This window comes from Carassius auratus, chromosome 9 (genome assembly GCF_003368295.1).
Source record: "Carassius auratus strain Wakin chromosome 9, ASM336829v1, whole genome shotgun sequence".
NCBI classification, from domain to species: Eukaryota; Metazoa; Chordata; class Actinopteri; order Cypriniformes; family Cyprinidae; genus Carassius; species Carassius auratus.
The window spans coordinates 27,556,239-27,574,778 of NC_039251.1; the positions used below are offsets into that span (position 1 = coordinate 27,556,239).

Here is an 18,540-nt window from a genome sequence, read left to right on the forward strand (position 1 = left end):
CTTCATGAGCAAAGTCAAGTCACCATTAACCTCCGTGAACTAAGTCAAGTCACAGTTGATCCTCAGGAACCAAATCAAGTCACCAACGATTTTCATGAGCAAAGTCAAGTCATCAATGATCTTCATGAGCAAAGGCAAGTCACCAACGATCTTCATGAGCACAGTCAAGTCATCGTTGATATTCATGAACTAAGTCAAGTCACAGTTGATCTTCATGAACCCAGTCAAATCACCACAGATCTACCACAGCCTCGTCACATCTCAGCCGAACTCCCAGAGCCTCGTCACATCTCAGAGCTCTCGCCCTATCCCATCACGGCCACGGAGGCCGCTATTAACCTGTTTATGTTCACTGTTTCAGTCCCACCTGACCAGACTTGCTTTCCTGTGCCATCAACTCCACTGTGGTGGTCTTCTGCTCCGCCCTGGTGGGCCTCTGTCATGCCTGTTCAACTATGGTGGTCGTCTGGTCCGCCCTGGTGGGCTTCTGTCCCATCATCTCGGCTGTGGTGGTCCTCTGCTCCGCCCTGGTGGGCTTCTGTCCCCTCTTCTCAGCTGTGGTGGTCGTCTGCTCCACCCTGGTGGGCTCCACCTGCTCCGCTCTGGTGGGCTCCCACGCGACCTGCTATGCCTTGGTGGACCCCTGTTCCCGAATTAGGCCCACGGCGGGTCCCTGTTTCCTCTGTCAGGCCAAGGAAGGGCCCTTGTGTCCCATGTCAGGTCCAGGAGGGCCTCCTGATCTCCATGTTAGCCCCAGTTCTGCCTGCTCTGCCCCAGTCCTCGACCACTCCACTTCCTCATGGACCTGGCCCTCCGTCCCTCCCCCTGTTCCGCCTCCGCTTCACAGTCCTTCTAGATTGTTTTGAGCGTCTGGAAGCCGCTCCTTAGGGGGGGGGGGGGGTCACTGCATCACAATCACCCTGCGACACCTGCACCTCATTTACACACACATATAAGCAGCACACTCACTCTCACTCACTGCGAAGTCTTGATTTGCTGTGTCTGTCATTTCTGAGCGTTTCCCTTGTGTTTGATCTCTCTGTACCTGACCTTTGGATTGTTTATACCGACTCTGATTCTCTGCTGCCTGCCCCCGACATCTGCTTGTTCCTGTTTTCGATTCTGGTTATCCCTATATACCTGACGCCGTTGCTGATCATTGCCTTTCTGACCAATCTCATTAAAAGTTCTGCACATGGATCCGAACCTCTCTGTCTCATCATTACAATTATGGAATTATTTATAAAGATGTACAAAAAATAGCAATTATCATGCAATAACATTACATTCCACTTGCAAGTGAATTCTAATTTAATATGTTCATTATAAGTACTCTTTGGAAAAGTTTGCTAAAGTGAACTTGTTTTTTTAGAAAGGCCAATGATGCTTTCCCACACACACACACACACACACACACACACACTGCTATTACTGTCAAACAGTATTTAAACACACCATGCTGTGGTCGACGACGATCATCAGTTCAATGTACTTCATTTCCTCGAACACGTTCCTCGGCATCTGGAAGAGAAACAGCACAATACAGCAAAAAACATGGCTCGGATTATTTCCCATCTTGCACGAATGCTCCTCACAAACAGAACAATGTGTCCTAAGCATTTTCAGACATAACAAACCCTCACTGTTACTTTCGTGAGATGAAAGAATGGGCATTGTTCTGGATCAAAGTTCTTGGCTGGATCCCACTTTACATACTTCTACAACATACTTATTTCATTTGTCAGCTTTGATGTAATTAATGGCCTCAAGACTGACTGCTTCCTGCACACTGGAACTATGCAGTTTTTCATAGAGACGGAAAAGTGCAGAAAGTACAGCTCAAAAGTTTGTGTTTGCAAGATTTTATTTTATTTTTTTAATGTATTTTGGAACGTTTCTTGTGTTCGCCAAGACTACATTTATTAAATAAAAAATATAGCAAAACAGTAATACTGTAAAATATTATAAATTTTATTCCAGTCTTTACTCATACGATCATTCAGCAATCATTATAATATGTTGCTTTGAAACACTTATTATTATTATCAAACAGTTGTGCTGTTTAATATATATGTTTTTTGTTTTTTTTTGTAATGTCAAATTATAACGTCTTTTGATCAACTTAATGTGTCCTTTCTGACTACAAATATCAATTTATTTATTCCAAACCTTTTGCATGCCATTATTAGTAAATATTACTAGTTTATGAACTAAATCAAGCAATTAACAAACATAACAAATGACCTAATTCATGCATAACTTTTGTTTAACGTTCATGCGTTTAAAATTACTCTGGCAGCTTTGACCTTCTGTCTGCATTTTTCTACCACTGAACATTCGAGTCACAAACTCCTCCTCCTCAGCAATGCCACGGCTTCTGTGCAACATTAACCCAAAAAGCATAAACGGATGCATATTTCTGAAATCCTTTATGCAGTTTAGAATATATTCATTCAGTCTAGTTAAGATAGTATGCAAATTAGGCTGCAACCTTTGCGTAATAAAAGTGCCAGTGCTATTGCACAAGTGTGAGTCAGTCTGTCTGATATTATGGGATGTGTGCTGGTTTGCACAGGGTGTCATTGACAGTGTTCCTGCTCTGCTCTGTGGCCTATCTCCAGCATCAGCTGCGTCCCACTCAAACACTTACAGCTCGCTTTTTCCTCCGTCGAAGCCAAGGCAAATCCTCCTCCATGCCTGCGCACACACAAACAAGTTTGTTTGTCAGCTTTTCCTACGCTTTTTGTTGGGCTCTTCAGGGATTCAAGTACTAAGAGTCCCTACCCAACGAGAATTTGAATTGAACAAAAGTGTAACATTGTATTCAGTAAAAAAATAAGAAGCACATTCTCTATTCTCTAAACAACATTCAGCAACATGCAATAACATTTAAAAATAGCTTTTTTAATATATATTATTAATTTGTAAGTCACTTTGGATAGAAGTGTCTGCTAAATGACTAAAAGGAAATTATTATTACAAAGTGCACTTTTTTTTAAGTGTACTTAAGTGTGTTTAAAAGACATGTCTCTCTTAAGTGGCCTTTAATTTCATTATTATATTATCTGCATGTACACATTTTAATAAAAGAATTTTAAGATTTGAAGTAGATGTACATATAAAATGAAGTGTGTGTGTGTGTGTGTGTGTGTGTGTGTGTGCGTTTGTGTGTGTGCGTGCGTGTGTGCGTGCGTGTGTGCGTGTGTGTGTGCGCGTGTGTGTGTCTGTGTGTGTGTCTGTGTGTGCGTGTGTGTGTGCGTGTGTGTGTGCGTGTGTGAGTCTGTGTGTGTGTCTGTGTGTGCGTGTGTGTGTGTGTGTGTGTGTGTGTGCGTGTGTGTGTGTGTGTGTGCGTGTGTGCGTGTGTGTGTGTGTGTGTGTGTGTATGTGCGTGCGTGCGTGTGTGATGTTGATGGAGGTGAGTGAGAGTGGTCCTGTATGTACCTTGCTCTCCTGCAGGTGTGGTTTGCTGCAGGATAGTCGTCCTGCGTAACACATGTGGCCTCGCTGTTCCCTCCTAATGAGAAACACAGAGCACAAGCAGCCAGATCTTACCAAGTTCATTCAAAGTGACTTCAGCTGAGCATGTCTAATTATACGCACACATGCTATTGTGCTTTAAAAAGGCCTTGTGCTTTTGATTAGTGTTTATAATGAATTGTGCTCTTTGGTTTTTAATGTTTTTTTTTTTTTTGAGAAAAGGGCTTGTTATGAAAGTTGAGAGTGTGTAAAGCTAGTGTGCATAGGGAGAGAGTGTATGGAGATCATTTAAGTGTTTATAGTTGCAGAGTTACTCACTAAACAGCAGATTTGAAGGAACATTTCACCCAGAAAATGACAATTCGGTCATAAATTACTCACCCTCATGTTGTTCAAACCCGTAAAGCCTTCGTTCATCTTCAGAAAACAAATTAAGATTTTCTGATGAAATCCGAGAGCTCTCTGAGCCTCCAATAGACAGCAATGCAAACTAAAACATTGAAATGACTATTTTAACACTACCTTTCTGGGTCTTGAATGTGGTAGTGGTCTTGCTATCTATGGAGGGTCAGAAAGCTCTCAGATTTCATCAAATATATCTTAATTTGTGTTCTGAAGATGAACAAAGGTTTTACGGGTTTCATTTTTGGGTGAATTATGACTTTAATGTTATGCAAGTCAGTAAAGTAATGGAACATTTTACAGTTATGCTCAGAGAGGCTGAATTTCTTTTTATCAAAAATACAGAAAAACAGTAATATTGTGAAATATTATTGAATTATTCTTTTAGATTATTCTCTGATGAATGGAAAGTTTGATTAAGGTTTTTTATTTCAATGTAATGTCATTTAACGTGCCCTTATTTAATTAAAGCATCAATCTAACCAAATATTGTAAGAAATCAGAAAGATGTCTTAACAGTACTATGAATTTACTATCTATCACTTATTCCTATTTATGTACCTCTCACATATTTCAGATAAAATCTATACAAAATTTGTTAAATCTGTACGATACACTTAAAAAATAATAGTAAAATAATTTGATGTTCAGTCATCAGTGTGCTTAACTTTCATAGTTTGTGCAGAAATGTTTAGAGCTGGTTAAAGTGCGTATGAAATTAACACGTACCATAGAGTGGTTCTGTTTAAGTGGCTCAATCGTGTACACATGGACTCCATCATCAAACATGCCACTGAAAACCAGAGAGACACAAACAGTTACATTTGTTAATTTAGCTGCTTTCATCCAAAGCAACTCACAAAGGAGAAAAAAACACAGACAGAGCTGAATAAGTCATAAGCATTGAGGCATTTTCACTCGTGCACTCACTGTAAACCGTTACAAGTGGACAGAGCGGCTCGAGAGTTGTCATTCCCTCTGATCTGGCCGTGGTAATAACAGTGCTCTCCACCCTGACAACACACACACACACACACAAACATGTTCAGTTTTGTCCCGTTCCCCATAATGCATTTATTGCCACAACAGATGAACTGTGCAGAACCAGTGAAGCTTTAAACTGACTGTTTATAGTGGACATCCTGGCATATAAATGCACGAATGCCAGAATTCAGTAAACAGTCTAACGTTTCTATTCTATAAGTAATAAAGAGATCTGGCGTGGAGTGTCAGTCTCTCTCTGCATTGCTGCTGCAGTGTAACGTCTGCTGGTCATGTGAGCTGTGAGCTGATCTGCAGATGAACCACGCTGTGCTGATTCAGCAGTGAAGTCACAGATGCTTCCTGATTTAACACCTATCAGCGTCTCTCTCTCTCTATCTCTCTGTTCATGTCTCTCCCTCTCTCACATAATCATCATGTCACATCTTTATGAGTTATGATAGCTTCTAATTAAATTATATTCAACCAAAACACGACTACTGGTAACTACTGGTAGCATAAACACACATTTTATTTTACTCCTGTAGTCTTGGTTTTATTAACAACTTAGATTATTTTTATTTTTTTTTATGTTGAAACTTACTCATGAAATTAGACTGACATCTTACCTGACTATAGTGCAATTGTGAGTTTATACGTCTGAAAAACATACTCCGAAAACCATTTTCCATTTGTGTCCCAGAGACTTATTATTGATATCAATAACAGCAAGGATAAAAAAGAATTTATTGCAAGGCAAACTGAAAAAATAAAAGGGATCCGTGTATAATAAGTATAAGAGCAACTGTAGTGTTTTGTTTCCTCTGTTATAATAACAGTCTTGGTGTGTGAGGCACTGTACAGCAGTTTTCAAAGTTTTCAAATGAAATGATACCATATGTATTATTAATGCAATGATTAAAATAGCTACTATGCGACTACCTATTCTCTAAAAGTACACACAGTCCAGAGTGAAATTACAAAATATAAAATTTTTGGTTAATACCTTCCAAAGGATGGGCTTCCCTTTCTCATAGTGTATCTCCACATAGTCTGAGGACAGCAGGTCGCTGGAAACACACACACACAAATATGAACTGGCACAAACTATGGTTGCAAAGTGGTGGAAAATTTCCGGTAAATTTCCAGAAACGTTCTAAAAATCCATGGAAGATTCCAAAAAATCCTGGAAAGCTTCCGAAATTTATTGGAAGTTTTCCACACTTTTGCAACCCTAGCACAAACGCATGATCATCTGTTGATTCTGGATTTCACAAGACTCTGGTATTCTAAGTTTACACATAGCGACCGCTTTCTGAGCCATATCCTCGACTGAAGACTGTTTGCTGTGAAAGCAAAGTATCTGAGACACGTTTTGTTGCTCTGGACCCTATAATTCAGGCCAAGTGTCACTGCACTCAGTTTAACATATGTGCAACACATGTTTTCTGCATAATTTCAGCACTTCTGTTGCATACCCTACATGCAAGTATTATTATTTAAACAAAAAATAAGAGAGTATATTTAGGAGATATAAATGCACAGTTGATCCAGATTGACTCTTGTTGTTATTCACTCAATGGCTTTCAATCAGACTCACTGTAGCAAGAATGTATAAAACAATTTGATGTAATTCTAAATTTAACTTGTTGTGGTTTTTTGTTGTTGTTGCATAATATATCTCTATATTTGTCAACAGAGTTCACAAAAGGCTATTTAAAACAAATCAATAATCACAAGAAAAGAAAATAATGAATAAATGATCAAATAAAATGAACAAACTAATAATTATAATCAGACACACACATATGTGACCCTGGACCACAAAACCATTTCTTAAGGGTCAATGTATTATTATTATTCCATCTCAAAGCTGAATAAATAAGCTTTCCATTCATGTATGGTTTATTAGGATTGGTAAATATTTTGCCGAGATACAACTATTGGAAAATCTGGAGTCTGAGGATGCAAAACAAATCAAAATATTGAGAAAATCATCTTTAAATTTGTCCAGATGAAGTTCTTAGCAATGCATAGTGTGTGCTGAGTGTATCTCTAATTTGTTGTACATCAGTAACACTTTATTTAAAAGACCTAGGGATATTACTAGCATGTATATTAATATTGGCTGTTTATAATGACATATCAATGTCTTATTCTGCATGACCACAAATTTATGACCTAAAATTAACCACCTTACTAACTCTTTATAAACAGCAAATTAGGAGTTTATTGAGGCAAAAGTCGCAGCTAATAGTTATCAGTGAACATTTTAGCCTTAAAGTGTCTTATGTTCACCAAGGGCAAAAAGCAACTTGTTAATAGTGAATATGTCTTTCCGCATCTACAATGTTACCATATGTTGTTCACATACATTGCGTATATCAGCATTAAATATGGGGAACAATTTAGTATAGGGACCGATTCTCATTGTTAAATAGTTGCTTATTAGCATACCTATTATTTACATATTGACTGTTTATTAGTATTTGTATTCTGCATGACTATATTAACTCAGTACAGCATACTGTATCTGTACGTCAGATGCTTTCTGTCTAAAGAGAGCAATCTCAGAGGTGTTTTTGAAATCTGCTGGTGTATTTGTGTAAAACAGTGTTCAGTGTGTGTCAGGAGGTGACACTGATTCACCTTCAGCGTCCTTTAATCATCACGAGCCTCGACTTGAGTCAGCGAGGCAGGACACACAGATATGCACAAACCGCTAGCTCTCTCATTCTTAGCTGACTGCTCACTTCAACACAGGCCACTTTCTGCCAGAACGGCGTTTTCCTGTAACCTTGTGAAAATGACTCAGGCACACGGTGCAGGTTAGCTTGGGAGCAAACAGGGTTTTGGCAGCGTCTGAAGCCTCGGATCTGAATATTAGCTAGTGTGAGGGAATAACAGGACACAATGTGATATAAGAACTGTCTCTCTGTGTGCTTGGCCTTGATCTAACAATGCCATTGACACAGTTTTTACAGTAATCCAGCAACTGATAAAGTACCCAGATATTCCTACAATAACACCTTGTATTCAACACTTCTTCTTTCTGTCTATTGCTAGTTGCTATTATTGCCTTAACCTTTCTCACACTAACATTAAATTAAGAGGTTGTGGTTCGATTCCCAGGGAACACATGTTAGGTAAAAACTGTTAGCCTGAATACACTGTAAGTCGCTTTGGATAAAAGCATCTACTAAATGCATAAGTAAAAAAATTAATAAATATAAAAATATACTTTGAACTACCGTTCAAAAGTTTGGGGTCAGTAAGATTTTATAAAAAAAAGTCCCAGAACATGCATTTTCATTGGATCCCATTGGATACTTCTATAATATATTCATTTAAAATGTGCTTTCATTTAATTAATGGTCCTTAAGACTGACTGCTTCATGCACACCGAAAGCATGCAGTTCTTCATGGAGAAGGGAAAGTGCAAACATTTTTCAAAAGTTTGTGGTCAGCAATTTCTTTTTTTTTTTTTTTTTATGTTTTTCGAAATAAGATTATGTTCTTATGTTCTCCAAAGCTGCATTTATTTAATAATAATAAAAAAAGAGTACAAAACAGTTACATGGTGAAATATTGTTACAATTGAACAGTGCTGTTTTCTATTTAAATATATCATAAAATACAAATTATTTCTCGGATGCAAAGCTGTATTTCCAGCATCATTCCTCCAGTCTTCATTGTCACACGATCCTTCAGAAATCATTCTGATATACTGATCTGCTGCTCAAGAAGCAACTGGAAACAGTTGTGCTGGTTAATATTTTTCTGAAAACTGTGATAATTTATTATTATTATTTTTTTTCAGGATTCTTTCAGTATTCTTTTCAGGATTATAAATGGAAAGTCTAAAAACATTAAATTAATATATATATATATATATATATATATATATATATATATATATATATATATATATATATATATAATATGTACGGTCACAATGATTTTAAAATTCACATTTGAGGTTTTAAAGTGCATCATTTATACTAGAATCTATTCAAGTAATCTCATGATTTTATTTATAAATTCAGAACTGTTTGCCATTCTAAAACCCATTTGAAATTCCAATGGGAACCCAAGCTAAAAATGCTAAGTATATGATAAATGCAAAAACGAACTGACCTCTATTCTCCAGGATCAAGACACACCACACTAAACACAGTTTAAAGTTACATGATTTAACGCCTCAGCATGTCACCTCAACTAATCTAACCGCTCACAGGAAGCACGCGTGCTGAAGTGTCCCGCTGCTGTTTGGGCTGAGGAGGACAGGGGAGCAGGTTTAGGCTGGGATGGAGGGATGTGAGGAGTGATGTTTTACAGGTGCATCCCGATTGGGATTCTCTGAGATACAGTCACTCGGCTGCATGCTGTGGGACAGCTATATTTAGATCAAGACTGCCGCACAACACCGGCCACACACACACACACACAGAGGCATTGCGTGAGAGAGAGAGACAGTGAGTCTGGAAGGTGAACCGCATATCAAACAAAGCGGTCTGACAGACAGACACCACTCCTCTTTGACAATTACAGTATTTTTTGTCTTGCAGGTCTTGGGTCAGAATCGGCAACCACGAACAGCGAAGCTATAACAATGACTTTAGACAGGATTTTTCTTTCTTTCTTCTTTTTTTTACTTACGCCCTTATTTAATGACGTATTTATCTTAGCAAAAGGAAAATTCAAAGATCAAATTGCTAAGAAAAGTACTAGCACTGATTTGCAACATCATCAATGTCCTCAACACAAATTAACCATTGTGCAATAGCATGCCTTAGCAAGCACTAAATACTATTTATCACATTTTTGTTTTCTAATTGGAAGTATAGTTTCCAGAGAAATCAATGGTGCAAAAGCACACTTACTTTTAAAGGGGTTATCGGATGAAAAATGTTGCTCATTATGAACAGAGCTGTTTTTTTACAGTACTATGAGAAATTTCAACCAAAGTATGTTACAGACTTGACAGCTTGTGGGAAATGGGCATCCGATGACCCTTTTAAAAAGAATACTTAGTATACAAATAATTAAGTCTAATGTCAGGGTCCTGTCACTTCAGTCTTGTTTATTCTTCATTTGGTGAGAGAGCCCTGGTACTCCTATCATCTTGTGCTTTGGTGAGTATGCAGCTTTGAGTTGGCTTGGGCCCAGGGTCTTCAAACAACAAATAAACAAACAAGACAAACAGCCCAACTGTTATTAAAAACTAGCCTTTCTCTGCTATGTTGCTGTCACATAAAACACTTGCAATGACAACTTGCTACTGTAAACAAAAGCTCTCAATGCTTGCCCCGCCTTCAGGGACTTCTGATTGGTCCACTGTTTTGGAAGTGTCACTGATGGGCGGAGATGCGTGTAAAAGTTGAAATTCTTTTAACAAGACATGGCATCTCAAAAACATGTTGCTCATTGTGTGAGATGCACAAGCACAACGGCCGAACACATCCAGCTAATGTGAATGGAGAGCAATGGAAATGTAGCACATTGGCATAGAAAAACGCATTCTGTGTGAACACCTCCTAAGCTCACTCTTTCTCACACAGATTTGTGTGTGTGTGTGTGTGTGTGTTTTAACCACACATAAACACATTCTGTTCAGATGAATCTCTGGCTTTGGAGCTTGTAGATTATTGAAGGGTGTAGTTACAGTAGAGTGTTTTGGCTACAAAACCTGCAATAACCATTCAGACTGCCAACACCACTTGATATTGAATACAAAAAAAGTAAAAGAAAGATGGAAAGATGGATGGATGGATGGATGGATGGATGGATAGATAGATAGATAGATAGATAGATAGATAGATAGATAGATAGATAGATAGATAGATAGATAGATAGATAGATAGATAGATAGATAGATAGATAGATAGATAGATAGATAGATAGATAGATAGATGGAATGACAATGTAATTCCGTGAAGCTGAATGGAAATGCACCCCAGCGCAGAACCTTTGCTTCCAGTAACAGAAGAGGATTCCCATAAGTGCATGTGTTAGATTCTCAGAGCCACAACACATCAATAGTCTGGCACAGCAACAGTCATGAGAAGCAAACGCATGTCAGGAGTGTGTGAGGCCTGTGAGAGTCTGAACATATAGTGAAACTGCCACTTAGCAATACTCACTTGTTTAATGTGAGGTCCAGAATGAATTGTGATCCAAAGGCCTGAAGTTGAAATGAAGCCTGAGCGAGATGCACCTCCTAATGAAGGAAGTCAAGCCAAAGTCAAGGTTTAGCGTCAGAACAGATGCTGGAGTGAACCTCCGTCACTGTTTACAGATCAATTTCCTCGAGCTGTCATCGGAAATGTGCTTATTTTTACTGTGCTCTCAAACCAATGTGACGCAATTCCACAGCAATGTCTGCCTAATGTTCATAGTCATGTCATGCAGCTGCAATAATCACAAACATATCTTCTGATCGTAATAAGACACGAGAATGGCTGAAACGTGGATGTCGTTTTCAACGTATCTTTTGGTTTGCTTCCATTAAGTTGATAAACAAAAGAGAGGTCACATGATGAAACGTTCTGTATTTCAATCAATTAAAGTATCAAAACAAGAATCAATAAATCAATAAATAAATAGGTTTTATCAAATGGTGCTAATATACATGAAATGTTTGGGGTGAATTTTATAGCCTCATTAATAAAACAATTATTATAAAATTAAGAACATGCCTTTAATTTTGGTCACGACTTATAGCGCTGACTGGGATATCATTAAAAAAATGCATGAAGGATGCATGAAGGAGGCCATTTTTGTTTCTTAAAGGAATAGTTCACCCAAATATTTAAATTTCTATAAAATCACTATGATCCAAAAGTAATCCACACAAACCAGTCCATCAATTACCATTCTGTGAAGTGAAAAGCTTTGTGTTTCTAAAAAACAAATCTATCATTAAGACGTTTTAACTCTGAATATTTATAAACAGCGGTTTTAGTCATTATATTATATGTATGCTTTAGCAGACGCTTACATTGCATTCAAGCTAACAATTTTCTCCTAACATGTGTTCCCTGGGATTCGAACCCCCAACCTTGCGCTTGCTAACGCAATGCTCTACCATGAGCTACAGGAACACTTTGGCTTGTAAGCAGTGCTTGATCTGTGCATATTTCTCTCCTGATTCAGAGAAAACAATGTTATGTATATAAGGACTCAAAATGCAGTTAAAAGCATCTTAATGATGGATTTGTTTCTCACAAACACACAATTTTTTTCACTTCTCAAGATGTTTAGTAATGGACTGGAGTCGTGGATTATTGTGATGTTTTTATCAGCTGTTTGGACTCTCCTTCTGACGGCACCCATTCACTGCAGAGCTTCCACTGGTGAGCAAGTGATGCAATGCTGCATCAGCTTTGCTGTATTTAGATTTAGGGTTTCTATGATATAACCTGAGGCATCATGTTCTGTAACAGATGCTGGGTTGAATGCTCTCACCTGTCCATGTGGGTCAGCAATCTTAGCGCGAGTGTTCAGGTCATGATAGGTGCTCTCTGAAGCTTCGTTCCGGTAGTAGATGAGACGGGAGGGGTATGTGAGTGTGCGCTCTGACTCCTGCGGCCCGCTGGCATTGTGCGTCTGTCCCGCTGCAGTATCATCCTTCTGTAGCAGCAATGACACTGCCTCCCCGGGGATCTCAGTCTCCAACACTGACAACACACATGCACACACACTCGCTAACACCGTCTAAACCAGGCCAATCTGACACTGAACCAACACAGAATCCTCAAATTAAACTTTGGTGTCAGGGGTAATGAACGCAGACTACAGTACAAGACTACACAAACTATCGGTATAAGCGTGATGTATTTAAACTATGAATAATACGATCGAAATGATAACAATGCCGTGCTTTCTCTCTTGCCTCAGGCCCATTTGTGGGATTTTAATGGGATCTCTCTCTACAATATACATTATTGGTTGTCAACAGTCCCTAAAGAGAAATAAACCAGACTCAAATTAAATAAGTTGTACAATTATGGTAACACTTAAGGGATTTAGGGAGCACTTTTCACTATTAACAGCTGCTTATAAACATGCATATTAGTACACATTGATGGTTTATTAGTACTTATAATGTACGTAATGTATGCCCTATTCTGAATCGCCATATTTTAGATTTCTGAACAATAGGCTTACCTAAACTTAACTATTACAAGCGTACCTACCATCAATAAGAAGCAAATCAGGAGTTTCTTCAGAGAAATCTCATAGTTAATAGTGAATATGTGTTCCCTAATCTAAAAAGTTACCAAAATTATTTGTTGGTTAGTTAATTATTAATTAATAATAGTTATTTGCATTCATTACTCATATAGTATTACATTTACATGCAGTCGTTTAGCAAATGCTTTGCTTTTATCCAAACTGAATTACATATGAGGGCAATAGAAGCGATCATAACCAACAAAAGAGCAATAATATAAAAGTGCGGAGACAAGTCTCAGTTAGCCTAAATATAAAGAAAACAAGCAGACAGAATAGAAAAGAGGGCTTTTAAAGTCGAAAGAATAGTAAACGAATAACAAGTATATGTGTTGTTGTTTTTTTAGTTAAGAAGATGTAAATGCAATACTAATAATTTTACATTTTTCGTATAATTCACGTATAATTATGTCTAATTTTATTTATTATATTACTAATATTACATATTAAGAATCTGATGAGAAATGTTCAGCTAATATTAAGATGTCTTTTCTTGAACACAGTTTCTTGAGACATTTTTTGGGATCGTTCCTAAAACTGGAGAGATTAATAAAGTCAGTTTCTCAAAATAACCCGCGTGACACTGCAGGCTCCAAGCAGTAGTCTAATTTTGCTCTCCATTTAACCTGACCCTAGTGTAGGAGTAACAAACGATATGTCATTTATGTGATGGGCTATAGACTGAATATTTTAGTTATATAAAACAAAACGAAACGGACGCATTTGAACATCTGCAGCGTTCTCTGTGAGCTCAGCCCATCTCAGGTAGCAGAGCCACAGTGAAGCAGAATTAGCGTCAGTGTCTCTCTCAGGACACTGCTGCTGTCCTCCGCAGACTCACACAGGACGCCCTTGCAGAGGCACAACTCCCGCGCCGGACACTCACGAAAGCACATCGCATTCCGTTATAAAACACACCGCAACAATCAGATTCCGCGCTGGAGGAAAGTACAAGTTCAATGCAAAGTGATTGAGTTAAGGTTAAGTACGCACCGGCTGACGCTGACGCCACGGAAGGATGGAGACGCGAAGCGAGGATGCACGCGAGCAGATTTGAAAGTACTATCACATTCATGATTCATAGCTGGTCTTTGGAATAGCGCGAGATTAACGCATGGATGCGGTGACTCGCTCGGGGCTCATTGTCCTTGATGGTCCTGATGCTGCGGCGAGTGAAGGCGGTGGCCAGCCCCAGATCTCCGCTAGCACGCTCCAGATAATGATGCGCTCGCGCAGGTGCCGTGCATCTGCCCACTATACCAGCTGATCTCTACACTTATTAGCATAATATACATAGAATTCAAATGTATGGAACTATGTATGCAATTACTACTATTGCATAGATATGATTATACGTGCACTGCACACAGTTCATATAAACATACCTTCGATTGTTATCCAGAGATCTATACTCTCTCTCTCTCTCTCTCTCTCTCTCTCTCTCTCTCTCTCTCTCTCTCTCTCTCTGAGATTCCCAGAATAGGAATGACCCTGAAGGTCTGACCTCAGGTTGTTACACCACTGTCTTTGTAATATGTTTGTTCTAAATATCAGGAAACAAGGACAGAAAAGGGAAAGGGGAGAAGAGGGCAGATTAGAAATAAGGCAAGACAGACCTTGAGAAAATTAAAACTATGAATACAAAATAAAGATTGTTGGCATGCAATTTATTAATTAAATACTGTTGTGGCAAAATAATAATAATAAATAAATAGATAATAGGTGTCCGACTTTTGACAAGGTGTCCCAGTCTGAACAATGAGCTGAACTGGGGTTTATGAATAATTTTAACTCAATATTATCGTAATTCATATATCTTCCCTTTTAGTAGAGTGGAGATTTTAATTTTAAATTATATAAATATATTTTTGTGAGACGAAGCCATTTGGCATTATATTTCATGATGCTAATAATCAATTTTCAAAAAGTGTCCTATTACACTTTTGTGTTACACTATCAAGTGTTACCTATTCACTGCATATATTTTTTATGTGACATCCATCTGAAAAATATGGATAATCATATCAGAATCAGATGTGCAAAATGTGTAAGATTATGTAGGTTATAAAATGCATATAGTATATGAGTCCTGAAGTATCCTATATGTGAGAGATATACTCAAACGTATAGGCTATGAGATTCTATTATATTCTAATAGGCAATAAAATCTATGTGTAAGCTTAATCCTACGTGAAATTTTAACCATAACCTATAAAGAGTTAAAGCTAACTTTTCTGGTCCCTTTAAGTCTGACTATCAGACTCTATCCCGTGTTTTGTGTGTGTTTTTGCTCCCCATGTGTTTCCTATGTCCATATTTGGTTAGTTTCCTGTTCCTGTCCTGATTATCTTAATTTCATGCCAGGTGTTCCCCGTGTAATTTCCATTCATTCCAGATGTGTCTCTTGTTCATATTATACTATTTGGTGTATAAAAATAGGCGTTGTCCCCAGAGCTCGCTCCAGTGTCTGCGTTGTCCCCAGAGCTCGCTCCAGTGTCGTCGCTGTCCCCACAGCTCGCTCCAGTGTCTGCGTTGTCCCCAGAGCTCGCTCCAGTGTCTGCGTTGTCCCCAGAGCTCGCTCCAGTGTCGTCGCTGTCCCCACAGCTCGCTCCAGTGTCTGCGTTGTCCCCAGAGCTCGTTCCAGTGTCTGCGTTGTCCCCACAGCTCGCTCCAGTGTCTGCGTTGTCCCCAGAGCTCGCTCCAGTGTCGTCGCTGTCCCCACAGCTCGCTCCAGTGTCTGCGTTGTCCCCAGAGCTTGCTCCAGTGTCTGCGTTGTCCCCAGAGCTCGCTTCAGTGTCTGCGTTGTCCCCAGAGCTCGTTCCAGTGTCTGCGTTGTCCCCACAGCTCGCTCCAGTGTCTGCGTTGTCCCCAGAGCTCGCTTCAGTGTCTGCGTTGTCCCCAGAGCTCGCTCCAGTGTTGGCGTTGTCCCCAGAGCTCGCTCCAGTGTCGTCGCTGTCCCCAGAGCTCGCTCCAGTGTCTGCGTTGTCCCCAGAGCTCGCTTCAGTGTCTGCGTTGTCCCCAGAGCTCGCTTCAGTGTCTGCGTTGTCCCCAGAGCTCGCTTCAGTGTCGGCGTTGTCCCCAGAGCTCGCTCCAGTGTCGGCGTTGTCCCCAGAGCTCGCTCCAGTGTCGGCGTTGTCCCCAGAGCTCGCTCCAGTGTCTGCGTTGTCCCCAGAGCTCGCTCCAGTGTCGGCGTTGTCCCCAGAGCTTGCTCCAGTGTTGGCGCAGGCCCGAGAGCTCGCTCCAGTGTCGGCACTGTCCCCAGAGCTCGCTCCAGTGTCGGCGTTGTCCCCAGAGCTCGCTCCAGTGTCGGCACTGTCCCCAGAGCTCGCTCCAGTGTCGGCGTTGTCCCCAGAGCTCGCTCCAGTGTCGGCGTTGTCCCCAGAGCTCGCTCCAGTGTCGGCGTTGTCCCCAGAGCTTGCTCCAGTGTCGGCGCAGGCCCGAGAGCTCGCTCCAGTGTCGGCACTGTCCCCAGAGCTCGCTCCAGTGTCGGCGTTGTCCCCAGAGCTCGCTCCAGTGTCGGCACTGTCCCCAGAGCTCGCTCCAGTGTCGGCGTTGTCCCCAGAGCTCGCTCCAGTGTCGGCGCAGGCCCGAGAGCTCGCTCCAGTGTCGTCGCTGTCCCTAGAGCTCGCTCCAGTGTTGCCGTTGTCCCCAGAGCTTGCTCCAGTGTCTGCGTTGTCCCCAGAGCTCGCTCCAGTGTCTGTGTTGTCCCCAGAGCTCGCTCCAGTGTCGGCGCTGGCCCCAGAGCTCGCTCCAGTGTCGGCGCAGGCCCGAGAGCTCGCTCCAGTGTCGGCGCTGACCCCAGAGCTCACTCCAGTGTCGGCGTTGTCCCCAGAGCTCGCTCCAGTGTCGGCGCTGGCCCCAGAGCTCGCTCCAGTGTCGGCGCAGGCCCGAGAGCTCGCTCCAGTGTCGGCGCTGACCCCAGAGCTCGCTCCAGTGTCTGCGTTGTCCCCAGAGCTCGTTCCAGTGTCGCTACTGGCCCCAGATCTCGCTCCAGTGTTGGCGTTGTACCCAGAGCTCGCTCCAGTGTCGGCGCAGGCCCGAGAGCTCGCTCCAGTGTCGGCGTTGTCCGGCGTTATCACAGACGATGCTGTATATCGCACACCCCTCGCCCTGACTCGACTTGAATGGGAAATTAAATAATTAGTGGTTGTTTGCACATGAGCAAAAGTGTTTTTAGGAGTCTAGCTAGCAAACTGATTCGTCAAACCAGCATTCCTGCAGTCTGTGTTTTTCTGACTATTTTGTAGTAAGTAACGAATATACTTAGAGGAAATGTATCGTAATAATAGTATACATTTTAATTTGGAAATGTAGTGGATTAAAATATGCAAGACAACTGGAGCCAATGTAAAAGTAATTAAAACAATTAAATCTTTGTGATCAGTCTTCCAGATCTTTGTGTTCAGATGGTGTCCATGGCCTTTACTATGACCCTTACCCAGCGCCTTCCTTGCTAGTTCAGACGCCTACACAGTCCTCATTTCCACAGAACAGCCTGTTTACTTCACACTTGCTCACAAGCCACAGCCTTCACACATTAAAATGATCTAAAACAAGTCCCAGCAAAACTGCACTCGTCACCTGCCAGATATTTACCTTTTTTGGACTGTGAAGTGTGAAAATTACTGTAAGAGACGGTTATGTTGGGTTACTCGTGAACATCAGTCGCTTTCTAACAGAAACTTTTTTTAGGGCTGATTTTAGAGGAAAATCTACAAAAGTTTGTTTTAATATGGGGCGGAAAATATGACGGAAATTGTATTAGACAGTTATGGTGACTGAAAGCATGACCTAAGGCAAAATATTTGACAAATTAAGGGAAATGTTATTAAGGCCTATGAGCTATTTAATCAACAACATTTAAATTTAGCTCTACAGCTGCACTTCCTAAGCCAAGGCATAGGAAGTGACTCACATGCGTCCCTTAAGCTTTGAATTAAATCCCATACACATCCTGTTCATGTAAGACCACACTGAACTGCAGCAGGGGGCAGTGGATGCACAAAATATAGATCTTTGTACTGATAGATTGCAAAGATTAGAGCTCATTACAAATCACATATAAATGTAGGTTATTTGCATACACTAAAAGAATTGTAAACTGTGAAAGGCCTATACCTACTAATGTAAGAGACATAGGTCTGTAAAATGCATTAACTGGTCGTTAGACTGTCAGAAAGAAAATAAAAAAAATTTAAAAAAAAAAAAAAAAAAAAAAAAAAGTGCCATTCCTGTGATGCAAAGCTCGATTTTCAGCATCAATACTCCAGTTTTCGGTGTCACGTGATCCTTTAGAAATCATTCTGATATGCATTTATTTACTATTAAAATAGCTAATTATGCATTAAATAAACCCTAAAAAACCCTTATGCACTAAATCAAACCCTAACCCTAACCATATAGTAAGTGCATGAAGTTAATTTATATTACTCCGTACTTAGTTGT

At 40.3% G+C, this 18,540-nt stretch overlaps 1 protein-coding gene across 1 annotated transcript in view; it reads right to left on the reverse strand.

Annotated features, from left to right (window-relative positions):
* adam23b (ADAM metallopeptidase domain 23b) overlaps positions 1 to 14,447 on the reverse strand; it is a 31,648-nt gene extending 17,201 nt beyond the window's left edge. The window contains exons 1-9 of the mRNA XM_026272377.1: positions 14,089 to 14,447; positions 12,328 to 12,539; positions 11,004 to 11,080; positions 5,867 to 5,930; positions 4,810 to 4,892; positions 4,609 to 4,672; positions 3,442 to 3,514; positions 2,651 to 2,697; positions 1,456 to 1,521 (exon numbers count right to left, since the gene is read on the reverse strand). Of these exons, the coding sequence (XP_026128162.1) occupies positions 1,456 to 1,521; positions 2,651 to 2,697; positions 3,442 to 3,514; positions 4,609 to 4,672; positions 4,810 to 4,892; positions 5,867 to 5,930; positions 11,004 to 11,080; positions 12,328 to 12,539; positions 14,089 to 14,170 (768 nt within the window). The 5' untranslated portion in view covers positions 14,171 to 14,447. The remainder of the gene's footprint in view (positions 1 to 1,455; positions 1,522 to 2,650; positions 2,698 to 3,441; positions 3,515 to 4,608; positions 4,673 to 4,809; positions 4,893 to 5,866; positions 5,931 to 11,003; positions 11,081 to 12,327; positions 12,540 to 14,088) is intronic.
* Positions 14,448 to 18,540: the final 4,093 nt, after the last annotated feature.